The sequence below is a fragment of the Juglans regia genome, chromosome 13, assembly GCF_001411555.2.
Source record: "Juglans regia cultivar Chandler chromosome 13, Walnut 2.0, whole genome shotgun sequence".
In the NCBI taxonomy this organism is placed as follows: domain Eukaryota; kingdom Viridiplantae; phylum Streptophyta; class Magnoliopsida; order Fagales; family Juglandaceae; genus Juglans; species Juglans regia.
Window position 1 is genome coordinate 29,241,995 of NC_049913.1, and position 22,976 is coordinate 29,264,970.

The 22,976-nt window shown below is 35.5% G+C and overlaps 1 protein-coding gene across 2 annotated transcripts in view; it reads right to left on the reverse strand.

Moving 5' to 3' along the window:
* Window positions 1–221: 221 nt before the first annotated feature.
* Window positions 222–22,976, reverse strand: part of LOC108993983 (MLP-like protein 43) — a 91,234-nt gene continuing 68,479 nt past the window's right edge. Inside the window, exons 1-2 of one of the 2 annotated variants that reach the window (XM_018969057.2) lie at window positions 855–1,107; window positions 222–755 (exon numbers count right to left, since the gene is read on the reverse strand). In XM_018969057.2, coding sequence (XP_018824602.1) covers window positions 478–755; window positions 855–1,047 — 471 coding nt within the window. In that variant the 5' untranslated portion in view covers window positions 1,048–1,107 and the 3' untranslated portion in view covers window positions 222–477. Of the gene's footprint in view, window positions 756–854; window positions 1,108–22,976 lie in introns of those variants that run through there. The other variant, XM_035684101.1, reaches the window with a different exon arrangement.

Consider the following 22,976-nt stretch of genomic DNA (forward strand, 5'->3'; position numbering starts at 1 on the left):
CTAAATCTTTAACCCAAATACATTATATTAAAGTGTGCTTGAAATGAGTTCTTTCAGCTAGATAGTCACTTAAAGCTATTGTTTTGTTTAGTACTTTCATCCTCCCGCATGATTTGATGATCTGCTAGTTTAAGAGATGATAAATTAAGGGCAAAAGGAATATAAGCCATCACATAGTGCAGAATATAAGCTAGTACGTACGATATAATTGATCAGAAGCATAAGGAAGTTTCGTTTGCAGTTTTATTATAAGCAAAAGCATACAGAGAGGGATAGAGAGATAGATCAAATACCATATGAGTACATATAATGGATCGATCCACCATGAAACACACGAGGTACCTTCTCAAACTAAGAGGACCAAAAACAAATAAACAAGCAATACAAGAAAGGGTACCTTTTTAACTTCCTTTTTCAGAAAATAAAGGTATTTATTAATATTATATATACTACAATATGTGATATTTTTGTTCACATCTACTCCTTGCTCTTGATCATAAGATTATCATCTATCTCTTTGATAAGATCAGCTGCAAACTGAAGCATTTGTTTTGGATCTGGAATCTCCGCGTTAAGTTTCTCATATTCAACAGTCCAACGGGCTAAGCATCCCTGTTTCTTTGGAATGACCTGAAAAACGAACTTGAAACTTTTGTATGCCTCTACGAGTAATCCTCCTATCACCTTGAAAGTGACTGACAGTTTTTCGTCATCTATGCTCTCGTATATCTCCTGGGAAATTACAGTTTTCCCCTCTACACAGCCAGACCCAAAAAAGAAGAGAATCGATGAAATATATAAATATTAAACCATGCAACAAACTTGTGATCAACAACAAACTTTTGTGCCCTTACCGTATAAGAGATGCCAGTTAAAGACAGCACCCACTTCTTCCCAATTACCTTCTACTAAATCAACCTTCTGTATATAGGTAGGGCAAAGTTTTGGTGTCTCGTACAATCGTTTCGCGTTAGCCTCATATAAAGCAGGAGCAGATGACTTGGCCTCTACTTCAATACTTAACTTACCAGACAGAGAAGATGACATTTTTCCTTTCAGTTATAAGAAGTTTTCAATATTATAATGCTCTTACCAAATACTGTGTGTCCAGGCCACTAATGCTCTTCGGCTTTTATAGGAAAAAAGGGGCTTAATTGGTTTAGTCGCCAATCTTCTTCTCAGTCAAAATCAAGAAACAGCTAGCCAGCCGACGTTGATCTTTGACTGTTATTTTGATAATTAAGCTTGAACAATCAAAGCCAGGGCACTAGTTGTTTATTCCCTTTCACAATTTCTTTTTCTTTGTAGAAACACAATCCTCCATGCCATTCTGAGTGATCTATTCAATTTCTTTCTTTCTTTTTTTTTTTTGTGGAATATTCTTCATGTAATACCCCGTATTTTAACGTATTTATTTATTTTATGTGGAAGATTATTTTTTTTAATTAATTTAAATATTATTGTTCTTGTTTTAAAATTTATCGAATTTTCTCATTGGATTTATTTTATAATTATTAAGTTGTGAAATTTACTTTGATGTGCTTTGGTGATATTAATTAGTGTTTATTTTTAAATTTTCTTTTTACTTTAATGAATAATTTTATTGTTGGACTTTAATTATTATTGTTTTATTTATTTATTTTTTTCCCACGCACAGCACTACCCCATGCACGTCTATCTCTTTTCTTTCTCTAGGGTTTTTTCTTAGCACCTATATAAATATACACTTTCATCCTAGACCTTCGAAAGCTACCCTATTTCATCGCTGCAACCAGCCTCCAGAACCACCCGGACCCTCCTAGTTCGACGCCAACCTCCACGCACGTAAAACCGACACCCTTACGCTCCACCATTAACGTCCTTCACCACGGCTCAACGCCTCACTGTGCACAATCACCTCCGTCTTGGCCTCAGCTGCAGCAGCATGCCATTACCGTGAGAACGTCCCGCTCATACGTGGAGGTCAGCAACCGCGGGCAATCATTGCACCACGTGAGACGCTGAGCACGCGGATCGCACGGCAAGAGACTCGCCCGCGCAAGGCCAAAGGCCAACCTGCATCTTCACGGTTTTACCCAACCGTCTCATGGAAAACGCAGCCTCCCAAGGATGTCAAGTCGCCACATGCTCCCCCTCAACACTGCCATACGCCACCACCATGACCCAGTCGTGAACCCACCAGTGTAGCCTTCGATAGCCATCCCGCAAGCCTCTGTTTTTCACTCCCGAAACAGAGGATGTTTTTCCTCCTACCTTAAGCCATTACAACCACTAACCACCGAGAGCTCCTTCATGTTGCGGATCCAGAAACCGCCGGTGAGGTTTTCCGTTACCCCAGGTCCACCTCTTGCCACCCCCGCTGCACGGTAATCTCCCTCTCTGTTTTCTCTCTCTCACGTTCGGCTTGCTCTCCTATAAGCTCTCTCTCTCCGCTATCTCTCTCACCGTGCATCTCTCCCTCTCTTTCTCGTCCAGTGCATAGCCACCGAGTGCACCACCTCCCGTCGCACATTGCGCCGTCGCACTTTACCATCTCGGTGAGTCCCTGCCGCCGCTGCAAATTGTTCTATTTTCTTGTGTATGTTATCGTTTGTTTTATGTATAAGGTGTATTTATATATATATATATATATATGTAGGTATATTTATAAGTAAAGTTTTAACTTGGGCACTTACTAGTTTTAACCGAATATATATATATATTTTTTATATATATGTATATATATTAGGAAAGTTCACGGTTTTAGTTTTCGGCTGAGAAGTATTTTTTCCTGTTGAGTTTATATTTAAATAGGATTTTGTTTTAAGTTTCAATAAATATTATATTGTATTTTGATAATATTGTTAGTTAAAGGAAGTAAATCTATTTTTCATAAGAGGTGAGTTTTTCATGAAGTATTTTTAGGAAAAGTTTAGTAACCAATGTATTCTTTTTATTTATAAAATATTGTTGGTATTTTAGATATTTTGAATATTAATTTTTATTGAGTTCTATAATTATCATAATACTCATTCGATAAATTTTCTTCTTCAGTACGAATTCGATTAAGTGGATATTGATGGTCTTAGAAAATGTTAGTATTTTAGGTATTATGAGAATTTTAGGTTTTGAGGTTCTTAAAATAGGTTCTTTTAGCATTTTTAAGTTTTAATATCGAAATACGTGGTTGGTTGGAAATTTATGGAAATTACGCGATTATTTTATAGGTAACGATTAATATTTGTTCGGCATTTTTTAGGAAAATTCTAAAAAGCTAAGAAGTCCAGGAAAGCGGGATTCCTATGCTAGATTTTGCATTAAAATAAAATGAACTGAGGTCCTTTTTGAAAAATGTGCATGTTTTGTTATGAAAAGAAATCTGAAAACAACCTCAGATATTTGTTCTACATTACTCATGAGATTCTGTTTAAGAAAAAAATATTTTCCTGTCATGACTAGTGTAGACATGAGCTTATTTTTGACATTCTGTTTCTAAAGTTTAAAAAAGAGAGCGAATATAAAATTTTGTGTATAAAGTATGCTTTGTGATCTGATTCTATTCTGTTCTGAAGATGATATGTACTCTGTTATGATGTGGCATCTGAAAAACCTTTGGCATGACTTTCTAATTCTGTTCTGACTCTGATTCTGACTCTGATATGGTGATTCTGATTCTATTTTGCTCTGATATGTGGCCCTGTCACGGGATACAATAGTGACCTCTGGCTCTGTCACGCGATACAATAGTGACCTATGGCCCTGTCACGGGAGATAATAGTGACCTCTGGCCCGCCACGGGATATAAAAGTGATTTTTTGTTCTGAGTGCAATCGTTTTGGTAACACGATGATTTATGTTCTGCTTGGCTTTCCGCAGGATGCACAACTCTACCACGGGGGTTAAACATAGTCTTTGTTCTGATATGATATTATGATATGTTATGTTAAGACGAAGATGTTCAGTCATGTTGTGCCAAATGAGTCTTTGAATATGAAAAGTTGGTTTCTGAATATGGAATGTTTGAAAAGTCGCTCTGATTTTCTGATAATATGTATTTTTTTGGATTTGCATATTGATACTGAAATGTTTTGTTTCTGCATTCTGAACTCTGTGAAAATGCTCATATTTACACACTAGTATATGTCCTCTGCTTATTGAGTTGTTGATAACTCACCCCTTATCTCCAATTATTTTTTAGATGATTTTTGAATAGACCAGCTAAGGATCAAGATTATAGAGCATTGGTGAGATGATTATTTAAGTATAGTGGATTACTCATAGAAGATTTATGAGAAGTGACGGATTTTATAATTAAGAAACTTTGTAGTATTTTGATGACGTTATATTTTGGAGTCTATAAATATATTGATGAATTGTGAGTTTTAAGTTATAGGAAGTAACTCTTCGATCCCTACGGGACCGGGGCGTTACACTTCAAGACATTTTTCACGAAGACGGCCCTCCAAGACAATCCAGGTATTTTAAAGAAATATCTAAATTAACCCCATGCCAAACTTTTGAGATACGAAATCTCAGCAAAACAGTATATAAATTAAGACATAACAACGTTATATTAATAATAATGGGACGTTGGGAATGGTAGACGTTGGGAAAAAACTATGGGCTGTAGCAAAATGGAAAATGAAGATGAAATACAACATCCATTAATTGTAGCTCATTTTTAAACCTCGTGCATTCATGACATGATGATGTCTTGTACCAGCTGGTTTGAACAAGTTTGTTAATCCCTTTGACAATTTGATTTTCTTCTGACGCAGGCGAGCATACAATCCTCCATTCAAGAATTTTATAGTTTTTTTCTTTTGAATATTCTTCCAGATCACATTCTCAATAATGTGGGCCGGCCGCTGAGGCAATCCAAATATTCTAAAGAGATGTCTCTATGAATCTCTTTATATGGAAGTTTGTTGGAGGATTAATCTAAATTAATCCTTTGTCAAACTTTAGAGAGAGACTGAATTTTCAGCAAAACCAATAATTAAATATATAAACCACATTAATGAGGGGACAGACGTTGGGAGTGTTAGACGTTGTGTATTTAGAGAAGTCGTCCCACTTCGGTCTTTACTAGTCTCTATTTTTATATAGATCTAGAGTTGGGTTATTCTGCTGTCCAGAGTAGTCCTGTCAACTCAGAGTAATCCATTTAAGTTAACCGCATGTTGTTTTTTATTTTTTTAATTTTTCTTTTTACATTTTTTTAATATATTTAGATATTTTAAAAAAATACTCCAATACACTTAAAATTACTTTTTTAATCACTAAGTATAATAAAACAAAAAATTGTCAAACGGTCAACATGAGCAGTAAATATGGGAGGCAAAGTAGTTTTATTCTTTTATATATATATATATATGTGTGTGTGTGTGTGTGTGTGTGAGCGGTGCTACTCTACAGCTCATAGTGCACCGCCCAACCTTATCGCTACTTCAAAATATTTTTATTTTTTATTTTATTTTTATTTTTTAGTTTTTAATCATTTTTAAATATTTTTAAAAAATATAAAAATATATCAATATATTAATAGTCATTTTCTTAACTATTAAGTAAAAAAAATAAAAATATATAAAATATCAAAATAAAGAGACAAATAAAATGAGTAAAGTAGCATTTTTCTATCACTACAAGAATACTGTTTATTTGCAGTCAATTAAGTCTAGTGAAATGACTATTTATAGCTAAAATGAGTCTGTTTTGATTACAAATAATCTTTTTGTCGCAAACAAATGATCATAAATATCTATTTTTCTTGTAATATATATATTTATATATATATATTTATATACCTGCGGTAATCGGACATCTTATTACATCTTAAATTATTCAGATAATCAGAGATGGCAAGAGAATGTTTTGTTTGAAACCAAAAAGATTATTGAATAAAATAACTTTGTCAACCAGACTCTCCATAAAATAGGTCAACAACTTGATCGTATAGAAGATAAAGTTGAAAAACCTGCTTTCAAAAATCGTGCCTCCTGCACCAGCAACTATTTCAACCATGGCTTCCTCCCCACTGGAGATAGCCAATAGATTTGAACATACCTTCAGCAAGAACTGCTTCCAATATTCCTTGTTTCACCTTACAAACTTGTTTTCTTTTGAATTCTTAAGCTTGTAAGTTTTATCTGTAATTTTGCTTACTTTCATATTTGAAAGTACGACTACATATTTATAAAGACAACTTATACACAATAGTAATTAATGACAAGACAAGTAATTTATGACACATTTATGTAACGACACAGTGGGAAACAGAAATTTTTGTGGTCAATTTTTCTAGTTTATGACCCATTTATTGTAAAATAATAAATAAGAAAACCAAAAAATATTAAAACGTAACTATATATAAAATGTCAAATTTCAATAATTTGCTATATACATGCAAAATAAAATTCTAAAATTATAACTTGACATCTATATATTTCAAATTTGTTACGAAAATATTTTATAGATATATATTCATCCATTATTACTTTTGCAATAGAATATTTAAAATTTATTTTCTTAATAAAAACTATGAAATGATATTTTAGAAATTACTTATCTTTCATTTTAGTATTTAAACAGTTTATAAAGTTTAATGTAAAATCTAGATATTAATTTTGTGTCACATTAAGCATATAATTAATAGTATAATACTACAATTAAGATCTTAAATAAATATTTTTTTGTTCAATAAAGTCTAGGGGATAAAAACTTTTCAATTATTTCTCGTATAGATCATCAAATTTAAAAAACTTCTTGAATTTATTTCAATTCGGGTTCCATATTAAGAAGCATATATAAACCTAACTTTAATTTAATTTTGCAGGGTCATAGAAAATAGATAATATATAAAAATTGTACAAAATGGTGGGACAATAGGAAAAAAATTGTAAAGAGATTTATATGTATGTAGAAATTTTAGAAGATCTTGGAGAGCATATGAATGATGAAAAAGATTTAGTAGGAACCATCAACGTGCGTGGTTCCGCCACTGCAGCCAACCACGGTCCACATTTCGTCACTCCACCCACTCCCATTCTGCGTGCAACTTCGGTGACTGTTTTCCACGTCCAAATATGATCTTGGGTTAGACATGGAATTTACTGCTCCAATTTGGTGCATGGATTCCCATCATGGTGTGATGTATAACTATGGTAACACTCTACCTGCTAGAAATTGGATAGAAGGGGCCGAGACGGCGCAAAGTCATAGGTGTTCCATCAAATCGGTTTGAGCCATAACTTATACCCCAATCCCACTAGAGAATTCACCAGATCCTTTGACAATTAATGCTACTAATTTAAAGTGAGTATATTCAGATTTGTATTGATGGTTTTTGAAGGGTCATCGTTTTAGGACCCTCCTTTTGTTATATGAATGATTTAATTACTTAGTTTTCTAAATGGATTATGTGGTTTTGGCTTATGTTAATATCAATGGGAAAGTTTTCATGTTTTGGGATTAGTATTCTGGTACTTTGTGTACTGCTCAAAAAGAAAAAAAAAAATATCCGTTGCGTTTGTTGCATACTGTTAGATGTATGTTAGGTGCATTACATCATTAACTATCATGAACGGGATATGTGACCTTGCGTTACTTGTCCCGACACTTCAACCTCCGTAAAATCCCAAACAGAGTTTGGGGCATCACTGAACCAATCAACTATCGCTATGTCCCTTTAAATTTTCTCATTCTTTTGCAATTTGGTTTCTTATTGTTTTCATTCCCTCTCAAACTATGATTGCTCTATGTCGTCATGTACTCTCCCTTCAAACCATAATTCTTTATCCTTCGATTCCTTTTCACAATCTCTAATTCGTTTATCCCTGATGGCTCCGTGCAATGTTTCCCATTTTGGTGCCCATGGTTCCCATTGACTTTAAGGGGCATCTCTCAAGCCGACCTAGACTTAGTGAGTATCCGTTATGGGGTTCCAGATTTGGTCATTTTAGACTTACCCGGGACCTACCATGGAGTTGTTGACTCGGAGGTGTTTACCGAAAGAGTTGCTCTATATACGAGCATGTTTTTTTATGCGACTTCGTCCCCCTCTATGACCATGTTTGCTAAGTTTTTTTATTATATTGGAGTGGATGCGTTCGACCAACCTCTCCCACCCTTGACCTTTTGAAGGAGATTATGAACCACGCAGAGGCTAACCTTGTGCTAGTTTTGGATGTTGAGTTCCCCGGGCTAGCCGACTGAGGACAGGCTCATTAGCCCTCGCCTACTCATGGTTGTTCTAATGAGGCTCTTGGCCAAGAAGAGGCGGACATCAACGTGGTTTTGCATTTTGCGTTCTTGTTGTTTACTTTTGAGGTTCCTATGGACACCAATATGCCTTTTGACAACATTGGGGAAATATCCTTCCTGCCGAGTGGTCACGTCGAGGTGCCTAGGGAGGGCAAACACATGTTGCCCTGATTGGGTCTTGAACCCCTTTGCCGTCTATGCCTTCCCCAATCTCTAGTGAGGAAACTTCCAATCTTTTGTTTACTCCTTAGGGATTATCTTCTAATGATCGCTTGGATGCAAATTTTAGAGGAGGACAGTTTCTATCATTTCCTCGCCTTTCAGTACCTCACCTCTTAGGGCTGGATTTTCTTTGCCCTCTTATCTGGATGAGACTTCAGCCAAGGACAATCCTTTGGATCATGTCAAACAACCTATGGGTGGGAGCTTTGTGGCCCAAACTTCCTCCCCATCATAGTTCCCTAAAGCTTCGCTGCCTCGTGGCTTTAGGTAGGTGAGTGCTTTTAGACATTCTTTTACTTGGGGGAGCTTAACGTTTCAGGATTCCTTGGCCCCTTAGGATCCCATTCCTTTGGGCCTACCCAACAGGCCAACAACCACAAGGATGAGTCTATTTGTGATACCACACGTAAAGTTAGGAGTTTTCTATCCTCGATTAGTTCCTTTTATTTCTTCATTCCCATTTCATAATCTTCATTGGTCCTATGCCTCATGGATTCAACCAATTTGCTGCCTTGATTGTTGATGACAGGCCTGCTTGGAAGAAGAGAATTGATCTCTACGTTCCTTCACTGAAAAGTCTTATTCCCACACATTTGAAGATGGTGTTGCCGTCCTTAAGGATGATGTGGCCAATCTTCGATGTGACTTGGAGAAGTCTAGCGGGGAAGAGACATCATGCTACTTTGAGGCTAAAGTCTTGGAGTGTAACACCCCATCAAATCATGCAAAATGACCAAGAAGACATTGGGGCTTGGCAATAGTGGCTATATGGAGAAATATTTTTTTAAGTATTTGGAGTTAGGATTTAGTCAAACTTAGTTATATGATAGATCAAACTTTTGAAGAAACAAACCAAAGAGGGGCACGGGGTGGAGAACCTGTGCTCGAGACCCATTTCGGGTTGCTCGTGTGTGCCTGAGGGAGAAGCTGTCAAGGAACTTCGACGGTGGTGTTTGGTCATCGGCGTGAGGGGAAGCCGGTGAGGAGGTCAGTTATGCCGCAGGGTGGCGCACGGTAGCATTGGGCTGCTTGAGGGAGGAGATCGAGTGAGAGAGAGAGAATACGTGAGGCTTAAGGGGAAGGAGAGAGAGGGAGAAAGGAAAAGTGAGGAGAAAATGCTAGGTCTGGAGTTTTAAATCTCAACCCTTCATCTTGAATCTCCGTATTTAATCTGATGGTGGAGGTTTAAACATTGATTTAAACTAACTTAAAATAGATAATTAAAATATAAATATTATATAATATACATAAAATCAATTTTAATTTATAAAATACTAATCTTTCATCATTAAATAAATGATGAAGTTTTACTAAACAATTTTAAGAGAATAAAACCATCTAATTAATTAGAATTTTCAACATAATTAAATCCCATACTGAATGATGAACATGAATGAACATTAATTTTGTTTGACACTTCATTCTTCCACTTATGTCCCTCTGTACACATAATTAAATGATGAAGTTTTGCTAAATATTTTTAAGAAAGTAAAACCATATAAATAATCAGAGTTTTTAACATAATTTAAATCTCATAATATTCTTAATTAACTAAAATAAAAGGGAGAGCAGGAATAGGAACGGTGGATTTGCTTCATACAAACTCACTACATCTTCTGCATGGTTGGGTAACATGACATGCATGCATTGATCTCTATTATCAAATATGATTAATTTGTAGAGCTAAAAATTCCATGCAGAGGTTTAACACGTGATCGTGATTGATTTTTCACGTACAAATAATCAATCCAAATAAAATGTTTGGAGATACTGTGATTTGAACAAACTCTTTTTATTAAAATAGAGAAATATGAAAATTTATAAATACTTGCTTATATAATTTTATGCTTTTATATATTAGACTATTTTTAATATTTAAAATTACACTTTATTTTTTCTTTTGACTAGTCAAATTTGACAAGCGTGCTTTGGCTAGAGTGTATATATATATATATATATATATATATTGCTATTACATTTTCTTCGTACTTATACACATTCACAATTCTTCTGCACGTCACAAGTACGACTATATATATGGATGACAAGACAAGTCAGAATTACAGCCAAACCACGGTCCACATTTCGTCACTCCACCTACTCCCATGCATTCTGCGTGTAACTTTGGTGACAATTTTCCACGTCCAAATATCTCGGGTTAGCCGTGGAATTTGCTGCTCCAATTTGATGCATGGTTTTGACGGCTACTCCCATTCTACGTCAAATTTGCTGGCTCCAATTTGACAATTTCCCATCATGGTGTGATGTACCTGCTGGAAACTGGATAGGAAGGGCCAAGACGGCAGGTCACTGGCGCTCCATCAAACGAGTTTGAGCCATTATTTAGGGCTCGTTCGACAGTTAGATTACACTTATCTCGTTGAGTTCAGTTTAAATTTAGACATTTTTTAATATCTAAATATTTAATTATTAAATTATTAAATTCATTTCAATTCAAAATCTTTTTATACGGAAAATTTACAACCTTTTTCAATTTTTTATAAATATATTTAAAGTCATATTAACATCCAAACACATTTAAGCTCATCTTAGATGACCCCATAAAACTTACTTCACCATCTCAACTCATTACTATTTATATAAAACTCAACATCTAAACGCTACCTTAGACTCCAAATCGAATTGAGAATTCACCAAATCTTTTGACAATTAATGCTATTAATTTAAAGTGAGTATTTCGGATTTGTATTTAGGGTCTAGAATATGCTAAACCATTTGGGATTAACCCAAATAGCATTTAGCCTGATCCACAGTTAGTGGTGTCTTCTTATGATTTATTGATACAATTAATCTTGTGATCCTAATATTTTTACTCTAAACGAAGTCATTAGGACTTGATGTTTTCCAACAAAGCATTATGTTATTAGATACGTACCTATGATTCATTCACACAGCATGAATGATCTTTTTTTTTTTTTTTATAAAGAGCCGAGAATCACCTGTCCACGAGTGATCCCGTCCCGATTATATTAATAAACCCCTCACTTATGGCGAAGGAAAACCGTGGTTACATACCAATACCTGGTGTTACAATATAAAAAATTCCGAAACCAGATATTTAAAAAACCTAGCATTTCTAGAAAAATAAAACAAAACAAATCCTCACCTGCAAAAAAAACCATTAGCACAACAAAGATATACAATAAGATCTAACCAAACCAACACAACAACCAAATAGAACAAGATTCTTAATTCTGACAACACCTCAAAGAAGGAAACCCAAGTTTATCCAACTGAAGTAAACCTCGAGGATCCTAGGCAATTCTCCAACTCTATTCCATTCCATATTAAGACCAGCTGCCCCACTCCGAGCCAACCAGTCAGCAACTTTATTACCTTCCCTATAAACATGCCTAACTGTGCAAACCATTGAATCCATAAGAACAAGAGTATCCTCCCATAAATCTTCCAAATACCATATGCCACATCTTCGCCTATTCCACCAAGAGATTACCACTTGAGAGTCTAATTCTATTTCCACAAAGATAATCCCTAGATTTTTACAAGTTTTAAGACCCTGCAGCAGTGCTAACAATTCAGCTCTATTATTGGAACCAAAACCAATATAAGAATTAAAAGCATGAACCAAGTGATCCTGATCATTTCTAATAATACCACCCACCCCCGAAGATCCTGGATTTCCTAGGCTACTACCATCCATATTCAATTTAAACCACCCTGGAGCAGGTTTTTGCCAAGCCATAATTTTTATAAACTGCCTCACGGGGCCTTTTGAAATAATTTGCAAAGCATGTAAAATCTGTAGATCATACATAGAACATTTTTTTACCTTTTTCATCTCTTGGCTGCAAGAGCTCATCCAATTTTTGATCATATGCCAAACCACACTAACAGATTGAATCCGCCCCTCCATACGGGTAGTGCATCTTCTACGCCAAAGATGCCAACTAATAATCGACGGAAGTAACCCCACAAGAATCCCCACTTGAGAATCAGTTGACGCACGTCTTAACCAAGCCGTCACTGTCTCCATCCAAGTATGACCAAGAGGTAAACCAAAAATATTAGCACAATAACACCATATATTAAACGCAAACTCTCCTCCAAACAAAACATGATTTTGATCCTCATACTTACCTTCTTGACAGCAATCACACAAAGATACAATTGGGACCCCAATCCTTCTAAGACTATCATCAACACTCAAAGCTATATTCCATGCTCTCCACATAAAAACCAAAATTTTAAGAGGCAACAACCTATGCCATATCCAAATTAGAATCTCTAATTCTAATACAATCTCATGCTGATTTAGTAGAAAAATTTCCACTCTCGTGTTTAGTCCAAATTAGCACGTCCAACCCCTCCTTACAACTAGCCAAAGCTTCAACAATATCATCAACATTATCCTGACCAACTAAAGAAATCAAAAGGTCAATATCCCAACTATTATTCAGCCTACACTCCTTTACTGTAATCCACGGATTCCCCACCATCTGGAATTCCTCCAATAAAGAACCCCTATCTCTCCATTTATCATACCAGAAAAAAATATTCCCCTCCCTCACTTTCCATCTTGAATTATTAAGCACATCGGGAATACTTTTCATAATCATTTTCTAAAATCTCGAACCTTTTTTTGTATCAATGAGAGACCAAGGAGAAGATCCCACATATTTTCCTTTAAAAAAAATTTGCCCATAAGGATTTACCTTGAATTAAATTCCATGCAAGCCGCATATGCAATGCGTTTTGCATGTCCTCTAATTTACGCAAGCCTAGGCCCCCTTCCTTTTCTGGCTTACAAATTTTATCCCACGACACCCACTTTTTTTTACTTTTACCATTAACCTCCCCCCAAAAAGATGTACTCATCATACGATTTAAAACTTTAATAATTGATTGACGAACCTGCAAAACAGCAAATAAATGTAAAGCCATACTAGAAAGTATGTGTTGAAGAAGTATTAGACGGCCACCCGATGAGAGTAGCTTCATTTTCCAACCACTATATTTTTTCCAAACCTTGTTAACCATTTCTTCCAAATGCACATGCTTTAGATGCCCCAATACAATCGGAACCCCTAGATATTTAAAGGGAAAGGAACCTTCGGAGAACCCTGTCAGTCTTTTAAGGGCTCTCTTACGAACAACAGAAATTTTTGAAGAAAAATATATGGCTGTTTTCTCTTTATTAATCATCTGACCCGACCCTGCTTCATACTTTTCAAATACCAATAAAAGTTCCCTAACAGATTTTTTACCCCCATTCAAAAAAATCACAATGTCATCTGCGTACATAAGGTGAGAGATCTGAGGAGTACCTCTAGGTTGGGAGAAATTTCCAATCTTGTGTGATGACACACTCTGCTTCAAAAGACGAGAAAGAACTTCCTTAATAATAATAAAAAGATAAGGCAATAATCGGTCCCCCTGACGTAACCCACGACCACCTTGGAAAAAGCCTCTCATTGTTCCATTAAGCAAAACAGAATACCAAATATTCGAAATACAAGCACGAATTAAATCACAAAAAGAAGGAGAAAATCGAAAACGACGAAGAACCTCCAACAAAAAATTCCAATCTACTCGATCGTATGCTTTGGCCATATCAACTTTTAATCATAATATTTCCTCCATGAGTGTCCTTATTCAGGGAATGAACCATTTCTTGAGTAATACTAATATTCTCAAAAATATTCCTCCCAGGTATAAAAGCTCCTTGCTCAAGGGATATTAATTTAGGAAGAAAATTTGCCAAACGATTTACAATAATTTTTGAACAAATTTTATAAAATACCGAACACAGACTTATAGGCCTAAATTTATCAAAACCAGTAGGCACATCTGTCTTCGGAATTAGCACAATAAAAGAAGCCAAAAAGAACCTCAGAAGCTTTTTGAAAATAAAAAATTCAGAAACGGCTGCGAAGACATCCATCTTAATCACCTCCTAACAAGTTTTAAAAAAACCTGCTCCAAAGCCATCTGTCCCAAGAAAACTATTTTTTGGAATCGAAGAAAGAGCCTACTATACTTCATCCAATGAAGGGATACGACAAAGACATGTACAATCCTCAACATCAATAACTGGCGAAATCAAATCTGATAAATCCGGAAGTTCTCATGACTGATTAGTATTTTTAAGAAAGTCCGTAAAATACTCAACAGCTCCATTATGAATTTCTTCTGGCGAATTAAACTCAACCACATCTGGAGTTCTCATCCCTTTGATTCTTTTACGTCGTTTATTAGCTAACCATAGATGAAAAAATTTTGAATTACGGTCACCATCCATATTCCATTTTATTTTAGCCATTTGAGCTAATCTGATATCTTCCCTACGTCTCCAAGAATACAATTCATCCGAAGCCACCACAAGCTCCCTCTCGGCATTAATATCCCACTCTCTTTGCAAACACCCTTCCAGACCCTCAACCTCGCTTCCAAAGATTCAATATGTGCATTGGTCCTCCCAAACACTCGCTTATTCCATTCACGAAGAGCCACTTTCACATTTTTAAGCTTACAAGCAAGAATGAAAAGCCCTGTTCCAACCACCGGCACAGACCACACCTGCTTTACGAAATCAATAAATTATGGATGTTCAACCCACATTTGCTGAAATCTAAATGGAGGAGGACCATAGGAATAAGGATCCTTAAGAAATTCAACCAGCATAGGGCAATGATCCGAAGTCGTCCTTGGTAAATACGAACAAGAGGTCGTAGGAAACAAAGACAGTAAATTTGCATCTAAATAAACACGATCCAGCTTAGCCCAAGCTCTAGCTAAACCACTCTGTCCATTACACCAAGAAAAATTACTACCTTGTGCACTTAAGTCAATTAAACCACCCTCATGGATCCATTGGTTAAAATCATCCATAGCCGCTATTGGCCTAGGACGACCACCCCGTCTTTCCAAATTCATACAAATAATATTAAAATCGCTAGCAAACAAACAAGGATCCTTATTCATACTATTCCACCTCAATTCCTCCCATAGAACCCGCCTATCCATCATATTACACTTTGCATAAATAAAATTATCCAAAAATTGAAATTGACCCTCAACTATCCTTAAAGACAAAAACTGTGAGGACATCCGCATAATCTGTACATTTAAATCATTCATCCACAAGACCCATATTTTCCCACCAACTTCTTCATTAGAAATTACATTATCAAAATGAAGAGTCCGCATGTAGGATTGAGCTTTAACAAAATTCTGGAAAGGCTCCATTAAGACAATCATCTTACAATTCAACTTTCTTTGCAGTATTTTTAACCGACCCATTGAGGACCCTAGTCCCCTAATATTCCACACCAAAATAGAACCCATCATAGGGACAATTTTGTGGCTCGAGTAATCACTCGATTAGAACTCCTAATTTTCTGAAATTTTTTTTCCTATATTTCCTCTTCCCAGTTTCTTCCTCTATGTCCAAGTGATACTCCTTATCCTGGGAAAAAACTTCCGCATGAATATCAGGTTCCGGATCCGATAATGACCCTTCTTCCAAACAAAAAGCATCATCAGTCCGCTGGGCCTCTTCCGTAAACACTAAATCCACCTCCACCAAATGCTCTATTTTCGTGACCTGCTCTGTTTCTCACCTCACTACATCCGATTGCAAACTAGCATCATTTTGCCTCACCTCAGCAAGACTCTCCCTATTAACAGCCTCTCCAATTTCTGTGTCCAATACTAACTCCTCAATCATCAATGTAGAAACAGAGGCCCCTATAACCACATTAACATCCGCGTACTCTCTTTCCACTCCTTGTTCTGCATTAATTCTTGGAAAATCTAAAACCGTAGACCTAAGAACCAACTTGGATTGGTCTTCCTCCTCCATAACTGGTTCTTTAGGCTCTTCCAATTCTAGTTCTCTAGGCTCTTCCATTTCTGGTTCCTTATCACCATCTTTTGGTTGTTGTCAGACCCAAATTTTCTTTTCTGGTTTTTTTTTTCCAGCCCGACATGTATGCACATTGTGCCCCTGGATTTTGCATATAGAACAGAAAGCTGGCAGTGTTTCATACATAATCTCCTGCTTTCGACTGGAACCCAACCCCGGTATTCCAATCCAAAAATGAGTCATAGGCTCAATGGCCACATCCATCTCCACACAGAGACGCGCACCATCAGTGCGAGTCGCACAACGTGTGGGATTATCACGCCTAATAAATCTACCGATTGGTGCTGTCAAGATTTTAAACAAAGATTCATGATAAAAGTTAGGAGGCAAACCTGGTAAAACAATCCAAACCAGCACAATTGATGGTTCTTCCTCCTCCATAAATTATGGCGTCCAGTGGAAAGCACGATAAGGAATACCGTCCATATCGCACACCTCCCTTGATAAAGCTTTCATGCAGTCCTCCTCAGAAACCATACGAACAAAAACATTTCTTGGATTCCTCATGGTTGAAACGACTGGAGTACCTTCCAGGCCCCATCGATTCCGAATGAAACTTGGGATAGCTTCCAAAGATGGCTGGTTGTGGAGGAACTTCAGAACAATTGAGAACCTGAATGGTTTTGCTGAACGGAATATCTCCTCCTTGGAGAACTGAAAGAAAAGTTCTCCATCCTTGGTTTTTGGCGCACGGTGAGACACAACCAACTCAGGAAGAGGCTGAGGGACCACCGAGACTAAATCTACAAAATGTCTACCAACTTCGTCTTGATTTGATATGTGAATCTGGGAACAAAACAATGCAGAAAATGAAAACTCAAGAATAGTTTTCAAGAAAGCCGCATGAATGATCTTGATTTGTTAGAAACTGTTAAAAACAGAAAGTGAAGATGCGAAGAAACTGAGTTAAAAAGAAACTGATTCTCATTTATTTCTTTTGATTACACGTGAGTCATATATATACATTACAAAGGAAAGCAAAAAAGTAAAAAGAAGGTACTGAAAAGTAAGTTTGATTATGTACACAACATCAATTCAGAATTCTCTATGGACAGTATGGCAGATGCAGCTTTATGCATCGTGTCCCTCCTGCTTCTTTGAATGCAACCCTGCATTTCCTCAGCTGTGGTTCACCTTTTCTGTGCCATCACCTTTGTTGTTGCTGCTACCTTTTTCTTTCCATGTACTGCAACATACTTTATCAACTTTATGCATGTCTTGAGTGTTGCAATGTATCTCAGCCATACTTTGGTTGCTGTCCTTGTGTAGAACCAGATTACATTGTGTTCTGTAAGATGATTTGATACAGAAAATCTATTATCCATCTAGGACTAGACAACCTCATAGACTTCCATTATACAGTATTATATGTGACTTTAATCCTACTTTTAGTCAATTGAAAAACAATCGTATATAAGAGGCTAAACTTAAACACGAAAATAAACCGAGAAAGAGTTGAACTCAAATAGCTCTCTCACTCATGCATTCCTTTACTAAATTTAAATTTTTCCTCCAAGAAGACCAACTCAGTGTGATCAAGATTCAAAGCATAGCCCACTAGAGCTCAAAATTAATGATAACCTAAAACTAATTTCTTGTGGTCAGAAACAATAAGGGCTGGTTTGGATAGTGAGATGCATGAGATAATATGAGATGAGATGGTTTTAGATGAGTTGAATAAAATATTGTTAGAATATTATTTTTAATATTATTATTATTTTAGATGTGCACTAAATTTGTCTTGTTTGTACTATACAGCTAGTAAGGGCACAGATTAAAAAATATGACAAAGAAACTGATCTTACAGAAAATATGCATAAGAAATAGGCAACATAAGAATTGTATTTTTAAATTCTTCAAACCATACTATTTTGAAAACAATTAAACAGTAACATTAAGTTGGTAATAAAAACCTTTTGTTACATAAAGAGCTCTCGTTTCTGTCCTTTTTTCTCACAAATAATACACATAAAAGTTGTCAGATGTATGAAATGCAAATAAATTTTAATCATATTCCAATTGGAAAGCATCCCCACAAAAATAAATTAGTGAGATTTAACAAACATCTAGATCTATTTAATTTTTTTAACCCAAAAAAAAAAGATGCGGAAATTTAAATTTTAATTAAAGCTTAAATTAACAATACAAATATTAATACTAAAATTTCATTAAAAAGTATAAAACGGTGGAATTTATTTAAAATTGAACTTTAACATTACAAAGTAGAAAACGGTGAAATTTATTTCATTAGTGTTTTAAAACTTTTCAGAAAAGGAAAAGATCAAATTTGTTCTGGTATATATTAATTTGTTATAGACCATGGTATTTAGTACTACAAACAATGATTTCATCATTGCACCTCTCCAAAAGATGTTTAACTCTTTAGTTTAAGAATCAAAACCATATCATTTTAATTTACATCCAAATTTTTCATAACCTTAGTTTCAAACATTATTAAAAACACTTTTTAAATTTGTAACTATTCATATGTAAAATAATCAAAAGAAAAAGCTATATAATGTCTAATAGAACGAAAAAAGTGTTTATTAATTTATTCCTTTTCTCAAAGACACTATAAGAAATAAAAAAAAAAATGCAAAACATTGATTTTACATTCTCACACTTCTCAAAGTAAAATATTAATAATGACATATTATATATTTAAATTATAAACAACTTAATAATAATTTATTTCCTTTTGAAAATTTATAATATTATACTACTTCACCAATTAATCTTACTCTTAACAGTTAGAATTGAATGCGTATGTCATATAGTAGTTATTTCTAGAATAAACATGTAACGTGTCAATTTTAATAATCTAAACTATAGTACTAAGTGTTAAATAATTTGACCATATAATTATAATTTAAAGTCTCATCCTTTACAATAAGAAAAAAAATAAAGAAATTGTAATACAATTCAATGTGAATTAGCTTCAAGTTTCCAAATTAATTTGAGGTTAATAAATAAATTTTCACAAAATTCAAATTTAAAGAAAATAAAATGCTGCCCAACATTAAAATTCAATTTTTCAAGAGTTACTCTTTTTTCATAAAACTTTTATGAAGAGTTTGTGTAAATTTCCAAGAACAAAAAAAGGTATAGACTATTTGTGATAAGTTTTTAAAATGGCTGATTTTTGAAATGATATATTTTTCAAGTGTAAAGCCCAAAAAGTAAACAAAAGAAGGAAAACACTATTCCCACATAAGATTTCTAGCGCAATCTTTTACCGAAACTTTTTTTTTTTTAATTTTTTTTAACTTAATGATTAAATAAGTATTTTTAAATGAATATATGATTTTTTTTTTTTAAAAAAAAGAGTTCGTCTACGGATCAGCCACTATTCACGGCTGATCCGTAGCATATCTTAGCTGTCATTTTTTTTTCTTTTCTAAACGCTCGTCCTACGCTGCCTTTCGTTCCTCCTCTGTTGCCCCTTGAATTTACACATCCCACGTCGTCCTAGCACCCGCGTCGCTTCGCCTGCCCAGCGCCACCCCGCAACGGCGATCCCTCGGCCCAGTGACACCCACTGATGACCATCCCCGCAATGGCTGATATATACCAAGAATTTTTCTATTCCTAAACTACAGGTACTGGAGCTTTTATTTATTATTATTTTTCCTTTATTTTGGATGCTAAAATCTTTTGGCTATCCTATATTAAATATTTGTTCGATGACTGTTAGTTTTGTGAAAGGGTCTCTATTTTTCAGTTTTTATTGATTTTTTTTAATGTTTCTTAAGTTCAATAATTTTGTTTAGTTTTTAAAAGCAGTCTGAGTAATGATCTTGACCTTTTCTTTGAAACCGCATACACTGATGGTTCTTAACTCACAAAGCTTTATGTACCCGAAATTGTTGATAATCTCAGATATACCTTATTAAGAGTTTTCAGACATTTGAGTTGCTAGGGATGACATAGGCGAAGCAATTAGGAATGGCTCAACAACTCTATGGTGTTTTCAGGCCTAATTGCTACTTATTTAAAAAAAAAAAAAAAAAAAACTTAACAGTTAAATTTGAATTGAAGGTACAGAGTGAAAGATACCAGTAGTTTTGGGTCCAAAATTGGAACTCATGTAGTAAGGTGTAAAATGAAAAGGAGCGGTAGTTTGTGGTGGGTAAAAGGCATATTTTTCCAAAAAAGTTCTCTATATATATAAACCTATATCATTCGGCATTTGCCATTTTCAAATTTGTATGCAAAATATAATGTGTAGTTGAATGAATGGATTTTTTTTCAATAGCGTGGCCATACTTCATACTTGCCTCTAGGGAACATTTTTTGTATTTTTGTTCAAGTAAAAGCTTTGATTGGGGCCTTATCTAGACTTGTGTCTGGTTAACTTGCCAATAATACACTCATCATCTCTGTTGCTCACTTGTGAATGGTTTAGTTATATTAGACGTGTGACCATCTTGATGCTGTGGTGTAGTTTGTGGATATGTTATGTTTTAAGGATTTTTGTACCTTCCGGAGAGGTTGGGGTGTAGTTTATGGAGAAAGAATGTTTTAAGAATTTTTGAACCTTCTGTTTTCTTTTCTTCCTTAAGATGTTAAAGTTTACTGAATTTACTATATTTTAGTTTTTTTCTTGGACAACTTTGTAATATTTAGTTATGGGATTTGTTTCTAGAGCAATTATGTCTGCTTGTTATGTGCAGATTGGTGTAATGGAGTATTTTGACTATTAAAGTTTCATCATTAGAGTGTTTGTGCTCCTTTTCTGATGATGTTATGATGGTATTCTTCTAACTCCTAGCTATTTTTGCTGGTTTATCTTTAGCCAAATTTTCCTCATTATGGCTTTCAGTAAAAAGGCCTAGTTGGAGGAAGAAAATCGATCTCTGTGCAACTTCACTAAAAAGGCCTGTCGGGGTATTGTCGTGGTGAGGACAGAGAGAGATGAGATGGAAGAGACTCCCTCTCACGTGGAGTCTTACTCCCACACATTGGAAGATGATGTCGCTATCCTTATGGATGATGTGGCTAATTTTCGGTGTGACTTGGAAAAGTCTTGTGGGGAGGAGACATGGTGCTTCTTGGAGGCTAAAGTCTTGGTGGATGAAAGTGAGACAGTTCGGGAGTGTAACACCCCGCCAAATAATGCTAAACGATCAAGAAGACATTGGGGTTTTAGAAATAATGGCTATATGAAGAAATTGTTTTGAGTATTTGTAGTTAAGATTTAGTCAAATGACTTCCACCACGTAAGATAGGATCTTTGGGAACCTCTTGCATCAATGGGCTTAGAAATTGAATATGTGGCTATGGATCTTAGAAGGATATTTAAGACTCAACCTTAGTTATATGATTGATCCAACTTTTGAAGAAAGAGGCCAAAGAGGGGCCCTAGGTAAGGCCTAATAAGAAGTCCAAGATGAGGCCTAATAAGGAAGCCCAAGATAAGGCCCAATGGGAAATCCAAGATAAAGCCGAATAAGGTCAAATGGTGAAACCCAACAAGCTAGACCTAGCGCCCAATATCTAAGCCCAACAAGCTAGACCTAAAGCCTAACAACAAGGCCCAACAACTTGGACCTATGGCCCAATGGGAAGTTCCAAAACAAAGCCTAACCCAACCTACAAACTTGGGGCCAAAGTTGCCCAAACTCTAAGACCAAGCTTAGGAGCCTTGCGCATCACCCTTACCTTGAAATTTCCACCAACAAGTAAATCTAGAATTTGCCTTGACCAAACCACTTATTTGCCTTGACCAAACCATGTGGTGCTCCAAAACTTTTTGGCTTCCAAGTTTCACCTCCCATCACAAGTAAAAAATCAAATTCTGAATTTGTTATGAAACTATAGGACAAGACCAAGACAAGATAGCATAAATGCTATGTATTAGCTATTTAACTTCAAACCTCATTTCCTTTGGAAACGTTTCTAAAACTAAGCTTCTCTCCCCTTGAATTAGATCAAGCATTAGCTAACCTAGACTAAAAGGAAATACTAGCACATGTTATAACCATAGGAGACATGTCACATCTGTGCACTCCACACAAACACCTCATTAAGTGCAATCGAATACCCTTCAATGCATACCATTGGTTTCTTAGTCAAACTTGAAAGCAATTTTTGCAACAAGCACATCCCCATCTCAAGAATCAAATCTGGAAAATCATACCTAGTGTAGGGACAAGAGCTGCACTTTCTTACACATTCACAAGAGTAATAGTGCACCTAAACTTCAACCGGGTATCATCATGCACTTACACCACTCAACCAAACAAAGTCAGCCCTATTTACATGCAATAAGCTTTCTCCCCAAGCAAAGGAGCAGAGTTCCAAGATTTTTAGACTCTAACTTGACCCTCACACATTTTACTTGGTCACAAAGATTAAGATATGGATGCAAGAAGATGGAAGAAGCCAAGTCACCATTCTTGGCCAATAAACAGCTAACTCATCCTTCTTCTCCAATTCTTTCACCATGTTAAGCCAAGTGTCCCTCAACTTCATCTCTCCCATTCACAAGAAGAGAATATATTTGCATCTACTTGGATCCACAGAACTGATTTGGTTGAAAACCAAATTCCTTTTGGGAACTTCAACACTTTTGAAAAATCTGAAGCCTACACCCACCCACACTTAG